Source organism: Aethalodelphis obliquidens, unplaced genomic scaffold (genome assembly GCF_003676395.1).
Source record: "Aethalodelphis obliquidens isolate GAN/ISIS:26980383/991018 unplaced genomic scaffold, ASM367639v1 scaffold30, whole genome shotgun sequence".
NCBI lineage: Eukaryota > Metazoa > Chordata > Mammalia > Artiodactyla > Delphinidae > Aethalodelphis > Aethalodelphis obliquidens.
The window spans coordinates 16647927-16672102 of record NW_020837974.1 but is presented as its reverse complement, the minus strand read 5'-3'; the positions used below and the strand labels follow the sequence as shown (position 1 = coordinate 16672102).

The 24176-nt window shown below is 41.5% G+C and overlaps 1 protein-coding gene across 4 annotated transcripts in view; it reads right to left on the bottom strand.

Moving 5' to 3' along the window:
* The window catches only part of XPO6 (exportin 6), a 121977-nt gene that overhangs the window by 85294 nt on the left and 12507 nt on the right, over window positions 1-24176 (bottom strand). For all 4 annotated transcript variants that reach the window (XM_027126548.1, XM_027126550.1, XM_027126549.1 and 1 more), the window contains one exon: window positions 1697-1787. In XM_027126548.1, the coding sequence (XP_026982349.1) occupies window positions 1697-1787 (91 nt within the window). Of the gene's footprint in view, window positions 1-1696; window positions 1788-24176 lie in introns of those variants that run through there.

Here is a 24176-nt window from a genome sequence, read left to right as displayed (position 1 = left end):
AGTTTATCCTAAGACATCAAAAAAGAAGCAAGAAGTGGTTCCAGCCCACACGCTCAAATAAAGCTATGGAGACTAGGTACAAAAAGAACTAAGACACGCCTACTACCAAACCCCCGGATTCTCCTTAGCCGGCATTTAAATTAGACTTCTGTAGCATCTGGTTATTTAAAACTATTTAAAAAATCAGATTAGAATAAAAATATGTTAAAAAGCTTCCACTTTTAATTCATGAACACTGAGGTGAACAACATTAGCTTTGCAATCCAAAACTTAAAGAGAAAAACAAAAAGCATATCAATTATAAGCTTAAAACAGGACTATGGAGAAATTAGATATAAGGGAAAGATCCTTTACCTCCTTTGGTAAAAATCACCACTGATACTTTTACTATGAGGTACTTTGGTAGCATAAAAGTAACAAGAGGCTCACTCTGGGGGCAAGAGGTGGGTCAGCCCAACTGAGTAATAAGAGAGAACCTAGGGAAGCAAGCAGAGGGGATCTTCTAAGCCAGATGCCTGATCATCTACTGGGCTCAGCTTCCATCAGTATCCCCTGTTTATAAACTCTCTGGTTCCCTACAGCACAGTCCCTCAGAAAAGAAGGCATATACAGGGCAGGCCCACAAGAGACCACCACATTTAAAATTAAGAGATAAGAAGCTACATCCACCGGGAGCTAATGTGATACTCAAAGGATGCAAGGGAAAATGGGCTGCAGCCAAAGGTCTACTAGCCACCTGAAAATCCAAACGCTAATCAAGCTTTGGCCCAAAGGCAGAAGTCAGCCATAACACTGAGCTGGCTAACATGACTTAGAGAAGCCACATGCGACAGAGAAATGGCTCTGCAGAGACCCGGAGACACAGAAAAAAGCCTCCAAGGAAGTGAAAGCAATGAAGGTCAGTACAGAGCAGCCAGACACACAGGGGAAAGCCTCGAGGTCTGGATCAAGAAAAACATTTTTCATCGTCAAGTTCAGGGCTTAAGTGAGGACTCAGAGAGAGAAAAAGATTACTCTAGGACTTCAGTGCAGCATGTCCCTGAAGCAGAGATCTCACAACTTAAATAAACCTTCTAGTTTACAGTATGCTTTAATGAATATTGTGCATGTCAGTGAGTATAAAATTCAAAAAGAGGTTCTAGAAGGTGCCAAGGTTCCCAGAAGACCTGAAATTACACCTACATCTCTCTGTTGTTTGAAGCCTTTATTCAACAAAACTTGCAGAATGAGAGCGATAACAGTGGCAATAAGGAAAAAGCAAGAAGGCCCCAAAGGATACACCCGTTAAAGGATCTCTGGGCACTAGATGAGGTTCAGGATAGACCTCTACACACCAAAAACATGTTTGTTTTAATGCTTTCACGAGTTTTTTCTTTAAATTAAGTCACAGACATCTTATAAAAGTTTAACATTGCTAAAATTAAGAGCAAAGCAGGGGTAGGGGTTTCCACACATGGCCAAAGGAAAGAAAATCCATCACTATGGATTATAGTGGGCTCTACCGACTACAGCCCTTGCAGCTAGGTTTGTAGACCTCACCAGCCACCAACCAGCAGGACTGGAGCAAAAGGAGCCAGAATTCAAGGGGAAACATGCAGGCTTGACCAGGCTGCCAACATCAAGGCTACCAACTCCTTCCTCCCCATTGGGGCCTTTTCGTTATAAACGACTCTTTACTACTCAACATTTCACTTACCTATCTCACGTTTTCTTTCATTGGTTGTACAGTCGTGGAAAAACTCTGTCATCAGACTTTCCAGTGCCCTGAGAGAGGCTTCTTCAGATGCCTAACAAAGAAATTTGAAAAAAAACAAACAAAAAAAATCAGTAGCTGTATTTTCAGTTCTACTGTTCCTCAGTTCCTTCCAGGTCACATTCAACAGGCATAGTAATTTACTTCCTCAAAACATCTTGGTTCAACATTCTTCAAATACATGATATAAGCCAGAAAAACTGCAAGGAATTTCCCAGCTGACTCAAAACCCAAAGTTTTAGTATACTCTATAAATTCATGCTACCGTGCTATTGATTTTCAATTATTTATGCTAAGGAAAAGAGAGCAAATAATTTAAAATTTAATTCTTGAAACATACTGAAAGCAAATTAACAGCCCCTGGCTCTGACTGAATAGGCAGAATGAAGAGATTCAGAAAGGTTAGGGTGCCCTATAGACTATCCGTCAACGTTATTTGCCCCATGTCTGAATAGTTAGCCATATTCTAATTCAGAGCAACTGTAGTCAAACTGCTGCATGGATTCCTGGGGCTTTCTGAAGGGACTTCAGGAGCCAAACATCCACTCAACTCTCAATCTCACATGAGCAGTCAACAGAGATTAAGGTGCAGCTAAGAGCCAAGCAGAGCAAGGACTCAAAATGAGACAGTACCTCCCACGCTCAGGCCCACAGAGAGCCAGACTCTCAGCAGAACCACTCAGGCGGAGAATAAGAGGAGAGGGACCCTAAGCCCCCTAAGGCTCATCCTCTCCCTTTTCCATACGGAGCCCCAAACCCACTTCCTCTTCTCTCAATGAAGGAGGGGACATCAGGTGCAGCAATGAACTTGAGTCAACACTCCTTCACATAACCAGTCTGCAACAAGGTGAGCGTTCGCAGGCCCCTCTCGAATCCTCACTGGCAATAATTACCTAGACATGATCAGAAGCCAACAGCAGTTTTGATTTCTTAATCATCTCCTAATTTCCTTCTTCCCACCCACCTTCCCTATATCCTCTCCACTGCCCCTAGAGTGAGAGCTGACTATTAAAACTGTATTTTGAAACAAGCTCACAGGGACTTCGCTGGTGGTACAGTGGTTAAGAATCCGCCTGCCAATGCAGGGGACACGGGTTCAATCCCTGGTCCGGGCAGATCTCACATGCTGTGGAGCAACTAAGCCCGTGCACCACACTTCTGAGCCTGCGCTCTAGAGCCCATATGCCACAACTACTGAAGCCCACACGCCTAGAGCCCGTGCGCTGCAACAAAGACCCAATGCAGCCGAAAATAAATTTATTTTAAAAATAAATAAATAAGCCCACACTCAAATGTATCACGTATCAAGCTGTAATATTACCAGGGGCCTCCACTTGGTAATGGGCTTTTGAGGACACTGAGGAACTTGGGCCATTTCTATGGATCAACGAGCACTTCTTGGGACTGGCACTAACTACAGAGGCTGAATCAGGCTTGCACCAGCCCACCTACATCAACCAGCACATGTTAGCACACTAGACAGCACACGGGGGGCCACGTTCAAGCAGTGCCAGGCACGGCTGTCGCTCCCATGCTGCAGTCATGGTGACAGCTGTGCAATGACAGCTGAACTCTGACATGTTGAGTGATGAATTATTGTTTAATAGTTCTAGCACTTGTGAGTTTGAGGGACTTTTTTATTTATTTATTTACTTTTATTTATTTATTTTTGGCTGCGTTGGGTCTTCACTGCTGTGCGCGGGCTTTCTCTAGTTGCAGTGAGCGGGGTCTACTCTTTTTTTTTTTAATTAATTAATTAATTTATTTTGGCTGCATTGGGGCTTTGTTGCTGCACGTGGGCTTTCTCTAGTTGAGGCGAGCGGGGCTACTCTTCGTTGCAATGCGCGGCCTTCTCATTGCAGTGGCTTCTCTTGTTGTGGAGCACAGGCTTCAGTAGGTGTGGCACGTGGTGCATGGGCTTCAGTAGTTGTGGCACGTGGGCTCAGCAGTTGTGGCTCACGGGCTCTGGAGCGCAGGCTCAGTAGTTGTGGTGCACGGGCTTAGTTACTCTGCGGCATGTGGGATCTTCTCGGACCAGGGCTCGAACCCATGTCCCCTGCATTGACAGGCGGATTCTTAACCACTGCACCACCAGGGAAGTCATGAGGGACTTTCTGGTCTGAATTTTATGATAAATATTAGCCCTCTGCTCTTTTTTCAAACCAATATATCAGTTCAACTAAAAAATACCCTTGGATTGCAAGTTAAGCTTTTTAATGCAGAAATAACCGGAATGTGGAACAAAAATAGGACTGCAATCCTCTTTAACCTGTTTCAAGTTTTTGTGTTGATCAAAACAGCCTCACTGAAAAAAAAAAAAAAAAACAGCCTCACTGTTCTCAGTGACAGATTTGCTAAGTGTTATAAATTCATATTTCAAAATGAATTTGTATAAATAAAAAAATGCTTCGGTCTGCTTCATTAATCAACTTGGTGTACCATTTCATTTGAAAAAACAATTTTTAAAAATGTTTGAGGGAAGATTTAAAAGAATCAAAGGAAAATCTCCTATGTTAAAGTAACTTATTGGCAAAGAAATAAACATAAATCAAGACATATTTCTCAAACCAAAATCAGCTATTTAGTCAAAATAAATCTATAGTTTTTCTGGAGCTAAAATAGGTTCCTGAACACTAATGATACATCTTCAAGTCACACCTGCTACATAACTTATTCTTTTTTTTTTTTTTGGCTGTGACGCGCAGCATGTGGGATACATAGTTCCCTGACCAGGGATTGAACCGGGGTCCCCTGCAGTGGAAGGGTGGAGTCTTAATCACTGGACCGCCAGGGAAGTAAGTCTCTCCACAAGTTATTCTTGCAATGAATCATTTTAGAGTAGATCCTGGAAAAAACCTGAGCTTATCACATTCAAGCAATCAACTGTCAAGGTTTATTTCATATGGGTTCTTGAGGCAGAAGTTTGTGAACTTGACAATTACAGGCCATACATCAAAGCCTGCTGAAAGCAAGTCTCTGACTCCCCAGAGAATCCAACCCTATCTCCATTCCCAGTCCCATCAACCTCACCCCTCCCAGCTCCAACCCTAGCTAACATTCCCAAAGAAAGTGGAAAGACAAAAGTATCCACAAAAATCACAGGATGATAGTCTCACCTGATTTTGTAAATGATGGTTATACGAAAAAGGAAACTCTAAAACCTAATAATCCAGTGGCATACCAGGTGTTTCTCAGCAAGAAAAAATAACATGCTGTTTGCATTTTCAATCATTTCGATAACTGCAACAGGAATACCTACCCCATGGGGTGTTAAGAGGATCAAATGAAATGCTCCATGTAAAACTGATATGTAAACTCCACGAGGTTATCTAATTCAGTTATGGCTGTTATCATTTTTATTTGGTCTCAGATACCAAATGAAAACAGACCAAAGCAAAACAACAAAAGTGGTCAGGCCTACTTTGAAACTGGAGATTCATGCCTTCAGGCTTAAGGGCTTTGTCCCAAACATTATCCAGTGGCGCTTTTTTCTAACTGGATTTCAAAACAAAACTATCTTGAGGAGAAGGAAAGAAGGGTGAGACTTTTCCAGGATCATACAATCAGAACAGAGCTATAAGGACATAAAGGAGGGCTTCCCTGGTGGAGCAGTGGTTGAGAGTCCGCCTGCCAATGCAGGGGACAGGGGACACGGGTTCGTGCCCCGGTCAGGGAAGATCCCACATGCCACGGAGCGGCTGGGCCCGTGAGCTATGGCCACTGAGCCTGCGCGTCCGGAGCCTGTGCTCTGCAACGGGAGAGGCCACGGCAGTGAGAGGCCCGCGTACCACAAAAAATAAAAATAAAAGACATAAAGGATATGTTCAAGACCTGCAAATGGTTGAAGGATATTGGAGAATTAGCCCCATTTGGCAAGAAGGCCACTGGACCCTTTGCTAGCTGTTTTAAGCAGGTGGTGAAGCCAGAATCCAGACGGCAGTGGGTTAAGAAATTAGTGGCCTACTGAAGCCCGCGTGCCTAGAGCCCATGCTCCACAACAAGAGAAGCCACTGCAATGAGAAGCCCGTGCACCCCAACAAAGAGTAGCCCCCACTCGCCGCAGCTAGGGAAAGCCCACGCACAGCAAAGAAGACCAAAAATAAAAAATAAATTTATTAAAAAAATTAGTGGCAAGTAAGTATCAATACATGGGAATATTCCATACAGACTGCACTTTCAAGTTATAAAAGGACAAAGACATTTAAAAAAAAAACTGTCATGGTGTGGTAGGAAGAGAGGTTTCAATTCAATTCCCAAAGGCTATTCAAGCAATGCTCTGATTAACTGATGAACAACATTCAGGATTCAGAGACACCTGACTGCTTCCCATCTTGGACTTGGGATTTAAGACCCAGATCTTGCAGAACTAAAAGACAAGGTTAGCTTAAAACCAAGCGAGGCACATTCACACACAAAAAAAATTTCAGTTACGTGACAGACATAAAATGTAAGCAGTAAAACAATAAAACTTCTAGAAGATAATACAGATCATCCTCATGACCCCGGGGTAGGGAAAAAATTCTTGGAAACACTAAACATAAAGGAAAAGATTGATAAATCGGAATATTCATCAGATGGCACAATGAAGAGAGTGTAAAAGAAAGCCATGAAATGGGAAAAGATATCACCAATATGGATAACAGAGAACTCACATCAGAGTATAAAATAACTTCTACAGATCAATAAGGAAAAGATAAATGATTCAATTTTTTCAACAGGCAAATAGTTATTAAAGAGGATATCCAAAAAGCCGATACATAAAACAAGTGCTCAACCTCATCAGTCATCACAGAAATGTAAATTAAAAACAAGACAGTGCTACAAATCTACCAGAATGGCTAAATTTTTTTTTTTTTCCAGAATGGCTAAAATTTAAAAGACAGTAACAAGTATTGGTGAGTATGCTGAGCAACTGGGACATGCACACACTGCTGCTGGTGGGTCTATAAACTGGTATAACCATTTTGGAAAATGAACATATGCATACTTTATGACCCTGTAATTCTATTCCTTGACAATATATCCAACAGAAATTTGGATACCCCACAAAACGTACACAGATATTCACAGCACCATTATTCATAATATCCAAAAAGTCTAAAGAACCCAAATGTACATCACCAGTGGAATGGACAAATAAGTTGTAGCTTATTCATCAGGAAGATATTATAAGACAACAAGAATGAATGAACAGGTACTTCCGTAGTAGCACAGTGGTTAAGAATCCGCCTGCCAATGTAGGGGACATGGGTTCGAGTCCTGGTCCGGGAAGATCCCACATGCTGCGAAGCAACTAAGGCCGTGCGCCACAACCACTGAGCCCACGTGCCATGATTACTGAAGCCCGTGCGCCTAGAGCCCGCGCTCTGCAACAAGAGAAGCCACAGCAGTGAGAAGCCTGAGCACCACAACAAAGAGTAGACCCCGCTCGCCACCAACTAGAGAAAGCCCGCACGCAGCAACGAAGACCCAACACAGCCAAAAATAAATAAATTTTAAAAACAAAAAGAATGAATGAATATTGCTTCATACAACAACATGGATGAATTTCACAATGTTGAATTAAAGAGGCCAAAACACATCCTTCATTATTCGTCTTATATTAATTTTTAAAAACAAGCAAAACAAATCCATGGTGTTATAATCAGAATAGTGGTTATTAACCTCTGCAGAGGAGGGATTCTAGGATGCTAGTAATATTATGTTTTCTTGATCTGAAAGTTACACCAGGATGACTGTGCACTTTTCTGTAAGTACATATACACAATTTTTGAAACTTAATGTTATACTTATTTTTAACATTCAGGTTGGTATTTGCAGACTCTGATTTTAGAAACTGTGTTTTTCCTCTATTAGCACAATTATTAAGAGCAGTTGGGAGGCCTACAGGTGAAGTCTGAGCATGAGACTCCTGGATTCCTAGGAATCATCACCGATTTGTCTTCAAAGCTGCAAGGGTGACAACAGAAAGTATTATAATCCCATAAGTCTATGCTTCCCCTGGGCTCACCTCAACAGCAAATTAAAATCCTTAGGATGATGAATTCAAAGTGGCTCAGAATATATACACTCTCGGAGACCTATGTATATATCTAAAAACTCTTTTGTGTTCCAAAAAGAGTTAAAATCTGCCAAGTGGAGCTTTCAACTATGCCTGCCTTGATTTTATCTGCATTTTTATTGCACTGCTCATGGTCCAGCAGTTCAGAGACTATGCTGTACGACTGACTCATTTATTAAGGAACTACTAAGTCAACCAAGACTCACAATCACCTAATAAATTATAAGAAAAATTGGCAAGAAGGGCAAGGGCCACATAATTTGAAATCTTCTTTGACTTTTCCCTCAATACCACTTCTACCAGGCCCTAATCACCCCCTGCCTAGATTGCTGTAACTTCTTTTACCTAGTCGTCCTGATGTCAGCTTTCCCAATTCCAATCCAATCTGTACTTCACTACCAGATAAATACTCCTAAATATCCATTTTCTGCCCCAATTATTCTAAACCTAGCTTTAAAGAGGCTTTGAATCTGGGCCAACTGAGACACTCAGCTATCCACTCAACAAATAAACTCAATATTCACTAAGTAACTGATACTGCATTAGGTCCTTGAGATACCAGGCTGAGTAAGACTGTCCTTGACTTCAAAGAACTGGAGATGGCATGGGGGGGGTGGGGAAGAAGGGTAGAACCTATGAATAAAAACGTAGAATGTGATGGTCTACATCCTATAGTAATGACATATATATAAATGGCTTTAGGAGCCTAAACAGAACTAACTCTGTCTGAGGGAGACAAGAAAGCTTCACAGAGATGATAATATACATTGGGATTTGAAGAATGCAGAGTTTACTAAGAAGAAAGAAGGAAAGCATGCCTGATTCACCATTACTCACCACAGGAAGCCATCACTCCACTCTGAATACTCATGGTCTCAGAACAAATGTCTATTCCCATCCTGCATTTGCTCCTGGGTCTGCAATTCATAGTTCAACCTTCATGAAATTTCTTACGAAGTTTACAGTGCAGATCCCCTCCTTGTTTTCATCTTTTGTCTTTTCTTGTAATCGGTATCACAGAATTTTGCCCATGGCACTGTTCTCTGCTCATTTCGGAATGGCACAATGAAAGAGCAAAGGCTCTGGTGTCAGGTTCCTTGGGTTCGAATCAGAATGCACCTTGGCCTAGTTATGTAACCTATTACTCTTTCTCCTCTTGTGCAAAACTGGGGATAAGAGAAACTAACACACGGGGTTGTTCTGAGGATTACATAAAATAATCTATGTAAGGCATGTAGTAAACCTAATGCCAGGAATAAAGTAAGAGTTGAAAGTCGTATCTGTAACTATTAATAATTCATAGATACTAGGCCTCTCTAACCAGAACATAAACTGTCTGGAAAGAGATTCTGCCTAATATGTTTGTACTTCCTGTAACGTCCAGTATGGACTGGTACTCAAATATTTTACAGACCAAATTCAGGAGAGTAAAAGGAACAAGTAGACTGTTAGTATCAGTTTTATTTTCTCAGGAATAATGGTAATTCCCTCCGAATTCAAGATACATATGACTCTGTTTAAATTTCCCCCTTTAAGAGCTCTGATCAGGGCTTCCCTTGTGGCGCAATGGTTGAGAGTCCGCCTGCCGATGCAGGGGACGTGGGTTCGTGCCCCAGTCTGGGAGGATCCCACATGCCACGGAGCGGTTGAGCCCGTGAGCCATGGCTGCTGAGCCTGCGCGTCCGGAACCTGTGCTTCGCAATGGGAGAGGCCACAACAGTGAGAGGCCCGCGTGCCACACACACACAAGAGCTCTGATCATAATGACCTTTGCTCACAAGCACTCAATGAATACGTTTTGAAAACCAGGAGACTGCTAATAATTTATCTTAAAAACACTGAGACTGATGATGGGTAATATGGTGCTTTGTTTGTTAAGACACCTAGATGACAGTTTTCTCAAATTCTGATTAAATCTGTAATGTTTTACCTAATTGCCTCTATAACACCCCTCTCTAACACATAAGCTTTTTATAAAATAGATACTGGGGAAAAAATGACTTTTTTTTTTTTTTGTGGTATGCGGGTCTCTCACTGCTGTGGACTCTCTTGTTGTGGAGCACAGGCTCCGGACGCGCAGGCCCAGCGGCCATGGCTCACGGGCCCAGCCGCTCCGCGGCATGTGGGATCCTCCCGGACTGGGGCACGAACCCGTGTCCCCTGCATCGGCAGGCGGACTCTCAACCACTGTGCCACCTGGGAAGCCCAAAATGACTATTTTTTTAAAGAAGGTTTTTATCAAGCTTTTTGCCAGGAGCCACATTTTGTCTATCCTTCAAGGAGGTGAATCACATGAGCCTTCTGTATTCAGGTTCATGCTTCCTTGATAGTAAACCTAAAAAATTGACGGCGAGCATAGCGGAGTTCCAACTCAAATACTCCTGTGGCATATCTAGAACAGTTTTACTACTCTATTTACTTATACATAAAGAACGTTTCTGAGAAAAGTGATTCTATACTAACTGCTGACCAAGGTTAAAAATAAAAAGTATGCAAAACATACCTGGTGTGTTACAACAGACGCCATTAGCAAAGAAATTCAATCTCATATAAACTCTGGGAGCTAACAGGATTACCATGGATGCCTAAACTCTCAAAAGAACACTCTCATTCTTCCCTATACCCTTCACCACTGCAAAGAAAACAGACAAGGGAAAAAAATCTCTTTGGCCTTTAGGCCTGCATATAAGTAGAGATGAAATACTAAGCTTAAAATAACACACAATGGGAATCAATGTGACATCTATCCATCCCCTCCTGCAGTCAGCTCAAAATGCTAAGAAGCGCACCAAGGAAGCCCCAGGCAGGAGAAGAATACGCAGAACAAGTCTTCTTCCCACCCTTCCCATCACTGCTCTTTGTGTCTCAACCTGCAGATACTGTCCTTTTAAAAAACAAACTAAACACACCATGATGAAGTAGAACTCTCACTTTATTTCTCTGAAAGCAAACTGGTAAAACCAGTTGAATCTTCAAAGTCTGACACTCAGAAGTGCAGTCACCCTGGGGGTGTTGAATGCTTCCACCAAAGACAGAGGGGAGACAAAGGGTACAGATACACAGTGAAGTAATTAACTCTAAAAGTTATATACCGGGCTTCCCTGGTGGCGCAGTGGTTAAGAATCCGGCTGCCAGGAAGGTTAAGCTGGGACGAAGTAAGAGAGTGGCATGGATATATATACACTACCAAATGTAAAACAGATAGTTGTGGGAAGCAACCGCATAGCACAGGGAGATCAGCTCGGTGCTTTGTGTCCACCTAGAGGGGTGGGATAGGGAGGGTGGGAAGGAGACGCAAGAGGGAGGAGATATGGGGATATATGTATATGTATAGCTGATTCACTTTGTTATACAGCAGAAACTAACACACCATTGTAAAGTAATTATACTCCAATAAAGATGTTAAAAAAAAAAAAAGAATCCGCCTGCCAATGCAGAGGATACGGGTTCGAGCCCTGGTCCGGGAAGATCCCACGTGCTGCAGAGCAACTAAGCCCGTGCGCCGCAACTACTGAGCCTGCGCTCTAGAGCCTGAGAGCCACCACTACTGAGCCAGCGTGCTGCAACTACTGAAGCCTGCACTCCTACAGCCCATGCTCCGCAACAAGAGAAGCCACCGCAATGAGAAGCCCGCGCACCGCAACAAAGAGTAGCCCCTGCTTGCCTCAGTTAGAGAAAGCCCGCGTGCAGCAACAAAGACACAACACAACCAAAAATAAAAATAAATAAAATAATTTTTTTTAATTTAACATTAAAAAATATAAAAGTTATATACAAAAGTTGCAAGGAAAAAAAATATTTTCTACTCCGCTTCCCTGGTGGCGCAGTGGTTGAGAGTCTGCCTGCCGATGCAGGGGACATGGGTTCGTGCCCCGGTCCGGGAAGATCCCACATGCCGCGAAGGGGCTGGGCCCGTGAGCCATGGCCGCTGAGCCTGTGCGTCCGGAGCCTGTGCTCCGCAACGGGAGAGGCCACAACAGCGAGAGGCCCGCGTACCGCAAAAAAATATATATATATATTTTCTACTGAAGGAAAGACATGGAGAGCCACACCATGTTCCAGGAAAGCAAGGCCGGGGCAGATGCACTTACCACAACTCTACGAACACATGACTGGAACTAACTACTAAAGTTATACGTATGCCTTGAAAGGCTCCTGGTTGTCTCACCTACAGCTTAAATCTGAACAATATTTGCCCTTTGAGAATAACTACAGACGTAACTTTGAATGATATCATCATGCAGATACTTAATATTTGATTAAAACATATACTGTGGCTGTATCTAAACATAACTCTAATCATTAAAAGGCACCTATCTGCTTTAGTCTAAAACTACTATAAAGGTGATCAACTACAAGACATTCCCGCCCCTCCCACCCCCAGTATTTCTTGGGTTTGCAGAAAGTGCCCAGTCAGATTCTCCGTCCCTTCCATGAACAAAAGGATCTGTTTACTGCTGAGGACCAGGAGTCAGGAGCAGGATGACTGCCAGTCATCTGGGCCAGAAAGTCCAATGGGTCCCACTATGGTAGTGAGAAAGCCAAAGCAGTATATTCTGTCCCTATGGGGACCAATTAGAGGAAACATCTTGTACACAGAGGACAGTGTGTTTTATGCTGGGAAAAACCAATCCACCCACTACTAGACAAGCTATAATAACAAGAGGCACCAATTAGCTACGAATGGACAGGTGCACTGGTTTCAAAATTTTCCAGCAAATCTAAAGAAAACTACAGAGTCATGACAAATAACTGTCATTCCTGATTCTAGACTAGATCCTGTACTGGAGGGAAAAAATGCTATAAAGGACATACTGGGCCAACTGACAAAACTGGAATACAGATGGTAGATCAGATAAAAGTACTGAATCAATGTTAAATTAATTAAAGTTGACAACTGCACTATGGTTATGTAAGAGAATATCCCTATTAGGAAATATACTATCTAGGGGCAATGGACCATGATGTAGGCAACTTACTCTCAAACGATTCAGAAAATATCGTGTGTGTGTATATGTATGTATGTGCATAAATATACATAGAGAGGAAGTGCAAATAATAAAAGCAATCATGGCAAAATGTTAACAATAGGTGAGTTTGGGCTAAAAGTATAAGAGTGTTCTTGGTACTACTCCTTCTTTGCAAGATTTCTGTCCAATTGGAATTTTTCCAACTAAAAAGTTTTTAAAAATCTCATCTGTTGGATTGGTACCCTCCACCTTGCTCCTCACTGCTCCAAGCTAGCTGGTCAAAGAGGAAAGAAAAAGTGACAAAAGAGTACAATAAGAAGGAAAGGATTATGTTACTCTCTCAGATGCCAGATTTATTATCTCACACTGTTTCTGAAAAAGGATAATACATAGCCTAGACATTAAAAATTTTGCATCTGCTGGTTGGACAAGAACCACATCCCACTAAGAGCTAAAATACATATAGCTTATACACTTACTTATTTATATTCTAGTCCGAAGGCTTTAATTAGACAGCCAAAGAAGCAAATGATAAAAATAGTTATTCTGCAAGAAACTGCCTAAAATAAATGTGTAATACAGCCAAGAACAGGCTCTCTTCACAATCCCATCTGCTTCTCTTTCCCAGGTACATATCCCAGGAGGATGAATGTTTATACCAGCATGCCTAGTCAATTAAACTCAAAAGATACTTAGTGAGCACATTTAACACAAGGCATGCTACCAAGAATTCCTAAAAGAGGACCACAGAATCTTAAGAGAGAAATAAACAAACCCCAGAGAACAGCAAGTCCAACCTCATTTTACAGATGAGGAAAATGAAGCTCAGAGTATCTTGCCCAAAGTCAGCCAGCTATTGGTCAAGTCACTGGGCAGGGCCACCAGAGTCCTTTCCCAGCGACGGCTCCTCTACCCCTTAAAGAAGCCCAGAGAAGTTCTGCTCCAAGGGCTGTGGGAACGATGAATGAGCTGGCATTACCCTGCATTTGATGAAATCAGGAAATGAATGGGTGCAAGGTTGATGGACCACCATAAAAACACACTGCAGGGCTTCCCTGGTGGTGCAGTGGTAAAGAATCTGCCTGTCAATGCAGGGGACAAGGGTTCAAGCCCTGGTCTGGGAAGATCCCACATGCCGCGGAGCAACTTAGCCTGTGTGCCACAACTACTGAGCCTGCACTCTAGAGCCTGCGGGCCACAACTACTGAGCCAGCGTGCTGCAACTACTGAAGCCCATGCTCCTAGAACCCGTGCTCTGCAGCAAGAGAAGCCACCGCAATGAGAAGCCCGCACACCTCAAGGAAGAGTAGCCCCCACTCGCTGCAACTAAAGAAAGCCCGCGTGCAGCAACAAAGACCCAACACAGCCAAAAATAAATAAATTAAAAAAAAAAATACTGCAAATCTGAATCACAATTAACACTACAGCTCAAATGTAAATAATTTCATTTCACTGCTGTTACCACCTGCACCATTTAAGAGCAAGTCTCTTGTAAACCCATACCACCCTCCTCCTGAATTACTCCCAGAATGGCCTTTTAAATAAGTTAAAATAACATGTTTGTAATTTTGGCAAAAATCTCCAGACTATATTACAGACTGTTGGAATCTGGGGGAGCATAATCATTTCCCTTCTCTCACCCTCCCTGGTTCTATCCATTGATATACAGTCTCAAGAGATCAAGTACAGGTCAAAGTCTAATGTCCTCCTCAGGACGGGTAAAGCTGCAACCCCTTTCTCGTTCTAAACTGCCCTGGCCCGCCCATGCCTAGCCACGAGGGGAAGGCGGGACACAGAGGAAGACAAGGTTCTCCTGAGAGGAAGCAAGTGAGAGGGCACAGGCACAAAGCTGGGCAGTGTTCTGATGCAGTGAGTGACCTTGCACCTAGCATATACGGGCCTTGGTGCTGGGCTCCCCCCAGTGCAACCATCAAGAGATCAATCACTCTTGTGGGAAGAAAGAAGTGCGAAGAGGGAGACAGGGCCCAGAAGACTGTGCTCCAGTACTGCTCCCACTTGGGGTACAGACGACAATCCCCTGAATGTGCACCAAAGCAGGAATGAGGGGACACAGAGAAGGTGCTTTTTACACGAGCAATGACAGAACTAACAGGCTGCATGGGAACCAATGCTACCACTGAGAGGTCCTCAGCCACAGCCTGGCAGGCAGAGAAAATACCTAGTGAGAGCCGGCCCCAGCTCCAGAATACAGCCTGCAGAAATTTGGGCAAATCCTGCCAGCTCTTGGAGCATCCTTGGTCCTAAATGCAATCAGGTGTGTGTACTGCATGTTGATTATAAAGCACTATGTAAATGTTGGCTAATATAGTAGCTCCTCTCTCACTACAGGTTTCTCTTAGCCCACCCTCATGTTTGGATTTGCTTTTATAAAGGCAAAGTCTCCTAAGTTGTCATCAGCTTGTCCCTCTCAATACACCCAGCACCACCTTCATGCTGTAATTCTTAATTTATGATCAGTCACATTACCCTAAGGCTCTCCAAGTATCACTGCCGACTGCCAAAGGGTGCTTATGTATCCCACACAACGTAAACAATGATGCCCACGAGAGCAGCTGCTGAAGGACCTTTGACGGTGCTACATTCTGCAGGAAGTGTGATGCTGCCACACAAGCAGAGATCTGCGTTCAGTAGGAAGTGACTCTTCCTGACTGGGGAGTTCTAAATGCTCCTCCCATCACCATAGATGACTACTAGTCACCAAGAAAGAAGACACCACATGCTCTGGTGAGAGCAACTCTCTCCACCAGGGACTATCCTGGGTGCTGGGTTTTGCACAGCACTATTAGTCGATGCAATTTTCTTAAGTTTTACTTTCAATAGTATGCTTGGTAATCACAACTGTGATTTTTAAAAAGCTGTAACTTTTACAATATGGAAAGCTATCGTAATATTGAAACTATTCATGATTCTCTTCCTCCACCCCACTGAAGATTCACTGGGTTAGAAGACAGAACAATGGCAGTTCTGGGGATGTTTTTTTAGGAGTGGGGGAAGTGGAGGTGGGAGGTGCACAGGAGAAAGGAAATGGATACTTAGCTCCTGTCCAACTGTCTGATCCTGCCAGGAATCCTGGCCTTGCTCACATCCCTGGATAATGAAGGGATGACTCAAGAAGCAGCCTTCTATCAGCCTCCAAACCCCACACAACAAGCATAATTAGCTTGAGACGGGAGCATGTAACCACCCTTCCTACAGTTCCCAACCGACCCTGCTAGGACATGGGGGAAAGGAGTGGAAACAGAGGTAAAGATAAAGTGCTGCTTTTGATTCCCACCTCCCAGCTCTGCTCCTTCACTCTGGGCAACAGCCCAAAGCCAAGGACTAGAAATTCCACACCATTCCACCTGAACGTGCCCTTCCACCATACAGCTGGCTGGGTACTCCCTATCCTGGGAATGCCTTAAAATGAATCGTCACAGCGTAACTGTGAGGGGTGTGGACTCTGGAGTCAGCCTCGGGTCAGTATCTGACCTCTAACTTTACCACTTAACTCTGTGCATGACCTGGCACAAAGTACTTAACGTCTCTGAGCCTCAGTTCTTCACCTGCGAAGTGGATTTACAACAGCTCCCCACCAGGTAGCTGTGAGAAGTAAATGACATAACACACAAAAACCCCTTGGCACCTTAACCATAAATGAGCAGAACTCTTTCACTATATATTTCACTGATGAGTCAGTAAGTTTTAAAAAAAGGAAGAAACCAAATAAACAAAAATCCCACATAAGTCAACTAAATGCTCAAAAAAATTCCAAGAATGCCACCGTCTTCACTTTCATTTTTATAGTGATCAACCTACCAGTGCCGCACACAAAGAATAAAAGAACAGCACCATTGTCTTCCAGGCTTCTATTTGTGTTTGGGACAACATGGGTTGGAATTAGATTCATGATTCCAGCAGCAAAAGCTGTCTGGTCTTTTTTTTAAGAAAAACATATTACATAGAATCCCAATACATGAAATAGACTCCATCAGAGACTGCTTAATTAATGGGGCTGAAGGAGGAGAACCCAAACGCCTATCCAGCATTTGGGATACCTCCAAGAAAGTACCACATCAAAATTCCTCAGAATTAAAGTCCTTCCAAAAAAAAAAAAGCCCTTCCAGCTTCGATTCAGGTTCTACCAAGTCTGGCAAGTTTTCTTCAGGTAATAAATGGTTTATAAAAGACTGGTTTGCAAATTCTCCCTCAAGTATCTTTCAACTGCAAGCCTCTCACCACCACCCAGGGGCTTTGCCACCTGACCATCAGGGGTGATCAAGTCACCCCATCACCTGGCCCTGACCTGCCCCTTGGACGTCACCATCCCCATGCTCCCTCTTCCGGTTTCCTCAACCACCCTGTGCCCCAGCCAGACCCAGCTTCTCCACATAACAGCTCCATGTCTTCACAGATGCCATTCCTGCTACCTAGGATGCACTTCTCTACCCAGAAAACTCCTACCTATGCATTAAGACTCCTTGAAAATGGCACCACCTCTGTGAAGCCTACTGAAGTTCCCCCGGCAGGGCTGGCCATTCTTTGTGGGCTTCCTAACATTACACTGAACACGGTGAACTGAAATGACCTCTTTCACACAACACTGGCGAGATCATAAACCAGTGCCACCACAATGGAAGACGATTTAGCAGTTATCTACAAATTTTAAATGCATAGACAACTTCACCCAGCGAATATACTTACAGCAATTTTTTTTTTCCTCCAAAAGTTTATGTGTGAAAGGACCTTCAAGTCAACACTGTTTGTAAAACAAAAGATTGGGAACAACCTAATTTTCCATCAAAGCAAGACTGGTTAAATAAGGTACATCCCTATCATGGAATACTATGCAATAGTGAGAACGCTCTATACACATAGGTATGTGGAACTACATCCAATACGTTAAAATTTTTTAAAAGGCACGAAACAGTGTACCAGTATGTACAATATGCTACCCATTAGTAGACACAGAGTAGGGAATATGAAAATACACACGCTTTTCTTTAAACTGGTAACGGTGGTTGCCTCTAGAGAAGAAAATGGGGTTCTGGGGACAGGAGAAGGGAAAGAGGCTGACTTTTCTCTGTACACTCTACTGTATCATTTAAATTTTGTACAATGTTCACTTGTTTAAAAAAGAAAACAGAGAAAACAACTAGAGAAAAAAGAAATTTCCTGCTAATGTGTGGGTCTCTCCAGTAGCCTAGAGTGCATAGGCAGAGACTACTTCCTAGTCATCTCTGTTCCCAGGGTCTAACTAGCACACAGCAGGCACTTAATAAACACTTGTTACAGGAATTATTTTAACTCTTTCTCTTATACTAAGTGAAGCTATAGTTACTCAGTGGTGATAACTTAAAAAACTAACATTTACTTAGCACTCAGTACATACCAGGCACTGTCCTAAGGACCTGACATCAACTCCTTTAATCCTCATAACAATCCCATTGCACAGATGAGGGAAATGAGGCCCAGAGAGATGAAGTAACTTGTCCCAGGTCACATACTTGGTTAAGTGGCAGAGCCAGGATTCAAACCCATGCTCTTAAACATGAGGTTATACTATTTTTCAGATACCTAGGAATGTATTAAAATTGCTAAACACTGAATGCATTCCTTACTTGAATACTTGCTGCAAAAATCCGTCCTTAACTGCTTAATCATAAGCAATGTTGAAATAAAATGAGTTAGGCCACTGCCTACTTGGAGACTGAGGTATCTCTAATCCAAGTTCTGATCACTGGCTTTGCTGATTCACAATGACCCCACCCCACTCTCATGGGTATCCGGCTCTGGGGAAATAACACACTGACTAATGAAAACAAGACATTGACTTGCCCACAGAATTTACCATGGAAGCTATACTTTGTTCCATAAATAAAATCCTCCATCTACACCAAGCATTCCATTTCAGTGGGTGCCTGATCAAACTCTGAAGGCCTTTGGAAAAACTACCTGAAAAATGAAAAACCACACAAACACACAAAACTTCCCCCACTACCAAGGACTTCCAATGAAGATGTCAAACACGAAAAAGACACCCCGGACCCTCTCTGGTTGTCCTCGTTGTCCCCAACACCACTCTCACTCCTAAGCAAAAATTTGTACATTTCCTGAGGTATTATACATTAGATACTGTCACAAATGTATTCATTCATTTTTAGGCTGGCTATTTTGTTGCTATTGTTGTTATTTTTTGATGACACAGAGGGAAGCACCTTACCTAAAGTTCTCCAAATCATGCTGCTGTAGAGGTTAACTTCTAGACGAGTTTCCTATATAGTCCCAGCCATGGAATGTGCTGTCATTTCACTGGCTTTCGCTCTCCAAGCCCATATTCTTCCTATCTTTGTCCCTATTTCAGGTTCCCTCCTCCCCCAAGGCCTGTAGCCCTCTGTTCACCAACAACCACCATAAACTAGGAATGGGACATCTTGACCAACTAAATATGCTGAATTCAAGACTGTTGCGGGGACCTCCCTGGAGGTCCAGTGGTTAAGACTTCACCTTCCAATGCAAGGTTCGGGTTCGATCCCTGGTCGGGGAGCTAAGAACTCACATGCCTCGCAGCCAAAAAAAAAAAAAAAACACCAAAAAACATAAAATAGAAGCAATATTGTAATGAATTCAATAAAGACTTTAAAAATGGTCCACATCCAAAAAAAAATCTTTAAAAGAAAAAAAAGACTATTGCCATAGATGGACTGTCAATTTTCAAACTTTAATATTAATACATAGACTCAATTCAAATTTTATTTAATCTAATTCATCTTTTTTTCTGCTTTAAAGGATACTGAGATGCCATGTATTATATGATTCCATTTATATGAAACATCCAGAATAAGCATACCTATAGAGACAGAAAGCAGATTTGTGGCTGTCAGGTGCTAGAAAGAGGCAGAAATGGGGAGTGACTGCTCCTGGGTACTGGGTTTCCTCTGGAGTGATGAATCACTCTAGAACTGAAGAGTGGGAGTAGTTGCATAACAGGGTGAATGTACTTTAATGTCACTAAATTGTACACTTTAAAGTGGTCAAATTTCTGTTATGTGTATTTGAAGAAACAATAAAAATCAACTTAAGACTATGGAAAAAAAAGTTAAAGGCACCATTTCTAATATATTACAGTAAGCGTAAAGGATACTTAAATAGTAACTAAAGTAAGCATAAGGGATGTCTCCTATAAACAAACAAAAATAAAATCTAACTTGGTAAAAACTTTTCCTACAAAAAAAGATATTAAGGAATAATGAAAAGCCATTTTTTTAATCTACTAATTTTGCAACAATTTTCTTAAGACTACCCAATGCTGATGAGTATTTATCCATAGCTAGTGGAAGAATAAACTGGTGTAACCTTTCTGGAAAATAGCTTACAACATACCTTAAAAATGTTTATACTAAATCTAAAACTATTTTAAAATAAAAGATTTATTAAAAAAAAAAAAATCTTCATACCCCCTTGGGCCCTTCTGGGAATCTAGCCTAAGGCAATTTTCTGAAATACAGAAAAAGCTTTTTGCAAAAACATTAATCACATATTATTTACAATGGCAAAAAATGGAACAATCTAACTGCCAAAGAATCCATGCAATGTGATATTATAGAGCCACTGTAAATATTTATGAAGTATTTAATGATTTGGAAAACTACTTATACTATGTTAAGTGGAAAAGGCAGAAGAAAAAAGTACATTTACAGTGTGATCTCAACCATATTTAAAAAGTAAATAGAAAAAAAGACTGGAAGGAAACAAAAACGTTATTAGAGGTTGAATCAGATGGGGGTAATTTCTTGTCTATTTTATACTATCAAATAGTCTACAGAGTTCAAAACACTTTTTACAATCAGGAAAAATAAGCAAAAATCAAAAAATGGCAGAGAAGACCTTGTGATCACATCAGTACCTACTTTAACAGCCAAGCAGTACTAGAAGGAAGAAGGTGCAGAAACTGAGCTAAATTACTGGAAGACTTGGCTACTGTGGTTTTGTTTTTGTTTTTGTCTTTAATAAATCCCTATGGGAGAAGAGTATACAAGAACTCCCTGTACTATTTTTGCAACTCTTCTGCAAGTCTAAAATAACTCAAAATAAGATGTTTAAATTGAATAAATAGGGACTTCCCTGGTGGTGCAGTGGATAGGACTCCACACTCCCAATGCAGGGGGCCCAGGTTCCATCCCTGGTTGGGGAACTAGATCCCTCATGTCACAACTAAGAGCTTGCATACCACAACTAAAGATCCCGCACGCGGCAATGAAGATCCCACATGCCGCAACAAAGACCCGACAGCCAAATAAATAAATAAATAGTTTAAAAAAATAAAATAGATAAACAACAAGGACCTACTGTAGAGCACAGGGAACTATATTCAATATCTCGTTAAAACCTATAATGGAAAAGAATCTGAAAAGAATATATAATGTATACACATATATTCTATATATATACACATATATTATATATATATATCTGAATCACTCTGCTGTACACTTGAAGCTAACACAACATTATAAATCAACTATACTTCAATAAAAAATAAAAATTAGGGACTTCCCTGGTGGTCCAGTGGTTAAGACTCCATGCTTCCACCGCAGGGGACACACGTTTAACCCCTGGTTTCCAAGATCCCACATGCCACGCAATGTGGCCATAAAAGTTTTTAAAATAAAAATTAAATTTGTCTTTCTCTAAAAAGAGAATGCAGAATATAGAGGAATAATTTCCTAGGCAATAATAAAGCACATGGCTCCTTCCCTCAATAATTAAATAAAAACCTTTCCAGGAGTAGCTGCCTTCACAGTCGTCACCTGCACTGCCTATTAGAACTCCTTATTCTTCAACATTTCAAAGCTTTCATCTTCACGACCTGACCTAAACACGCTGCGTTTTTTTACTCTTCTGTGTATACCTGTGGCTCCATCTGTCCAAAATGGCCCTTCTGCTTCCCCACCACCTCATGTCCCAAATTCTATGCCTAGGGACTTCCTACTTCTGCTTTGAAACGCAACTCATTTGCCACCTCCTTTGGGAAGCCTTCCCTGATACAACCCTCCCATCCCCAGTGTGGCCAGGCTTTTTTTTTTTCCTTTAAGTACAGTTATACCTCTTACAAAGTTATTTTTCTGTACTTATTCCCCAGCATTGTAATCATTTGCTGACATGCACATCTCTTCCAGAAGTTACAAACTTCTGTAACTTCTAGTCACCCTTTTCCATGCTTACATTCAATAGCTGTAGGCCAGCTTCCAGTTATCTTGCAACTCTGTTGCAAGTGAGCCCCCAAATTCACCAACAATGTTTCCTCCAGCTCCTGACTTTCCCTTTCAGTAAAGAATTACAAATTACACACATTCCAGTGAATAGAATAACACCACAAATTAAGTGTCTTTTCAACTTTCTCTAAATAATCAGCAACGTTTGCAATGGCCCAGAATTCACCTAGTATGAGGAATTGTTTTCCTTTCCTTCCACACCTAGAGTATGGTGGATCCAAGGCACCAAGTTTTTAACATTGTTCTCTAATTTGTCCATAACTCCTTTTTGCTAACTAAGAACTTTAACTTCCTCAGATCATTTCATTTGCATCACCAGTTCTATTAGTTGAATTTCTTTGCAGGATTATCTTTCATAAAGTAATGAAGATTGTCATAACCCTGAACAGTAAAGAACCCCCAGGCTGTACTGAGCTAGGAGATCAGCTGGGCCCACTCATGTGCCAGCCAAGTGAGTTGCTCCAGACACCTGAAGGCATTGCAAGTCATACTTTTTTTAAATAACAAATGATTTATCAAAGGTTTTGAAGGTTACTGACAATCAAAAACACAAGTGTTACGTACCAAGGGTCTATCTACTGAGTATGCCAATAAAAGCAGTCTACTCAAAGCTCTCTTTCAATCTGTTCCCTCTTGAGGTGTAAAGGGGTAGTTTCTCAAAATGTTTCCTTATATTTCTTTTGAGGTCTTTTCAAAAGCCTTAAAGTTTTTTCTCTTCATAAGAAGTCTCCTTTACAGATACACCAGGATATTTTTCAACGCTCCTCATAAAAGTATGTCTGTCCACAGAGCTCAGGAGACGTGGACCAGTCACCCCCACAGTAAAATGTGATGATGGCTACACAGTGCTCCTCAAGATAATGGATGTGCCTGGATCGTTAATTTGCTTGTAAAGGTTGGGGAGGGAGGGAAGGGAGGAACAAAAGAAGAGAGGGAGAGAGGAAGAAAGAAAAAATATATATTGACTTTTAAACAACACAGGTTTAACATACAATTCAAGATTATCAAGAAACTTCAGGTTTACAGAGAGCTGCTATGACCTAAAGCCCCAGGACAAGGGCCTTCTCTTAAGCAGGTGTAGGCTCTCTCTGCCATTAGAGGAATTTCAGTAGAAAATCAGAGAAACCCTAAGCATGATCGGTAAACTCTCCTATGAAGTTACTTCATATATCTTTTTTTTTTTTTTTTAAACATCTTTATTGGAGTATAATTGCTTTACAAAGGTGTGTTAGTTTCTGCTTTATAACAAAGTGAATCAGTTAACTTCATATACCTTTTAACATTCTAAATTCATGCACCCAATTAACAGGACCAGCAACAAATGATTACCAGAAAAATCACTTCATTCACCAGGGTGAGCACTGCAACTTTCTGGCAATAGAAGTTCTTTCCTATGATTAAACCTGTTCTTACATCATGTTATGACAAATACATATGAAACCAAGTGGGAAGGAATAGACAACTTAATTACATGGATCATCAGACAAAAGGTCTGATGGTTCAGAAAACTATCAGATTACAGCCCCCTCACCAAGACAATCTTTTTATTCAAGTCCACAATACTAGTACACAAGAAATGATAGTGTTCTTAACCTGACTAAAATTAGTGGCATGAGATTAATCAACCAAATGTGCAAGCTATTCCAAACCTAATTTTATCAACATTCTAAAACTATTCAGCCAAATTACATTTAAAAAAAAAAAATGTTGGCTGACCCAACAGAAAAATGTATAGAGATCAGGAATGGTCAAGTGACATAGGAAAAAATACACATGGAAATAAAACATCAAAAAATGTTCCACTTCACTCATAACTAAAGGACTGCGCATTATTCCTGAAGTGCCATTTTCATCTTTCACATTAAAAAGTTTTATTGGTGTCAGCCAGAAGGTGGGGAAACAGGAACTATCCCACTAGTGAGAATATAAACTGATACAATCTTTTTGTAGAAAAAGCACGAAATACCAGAATTTTTAAATGTACTTTTTGCCCCACAATTTCACTTCTAGAAACTTATCCTACAATCTCACAAAATGGACAAAGAGAAATTTGATGTGTTTAATGTAGTACTGATGCAGCACACACTAGAAATCTAAAATATCCAACATTAGGGAAC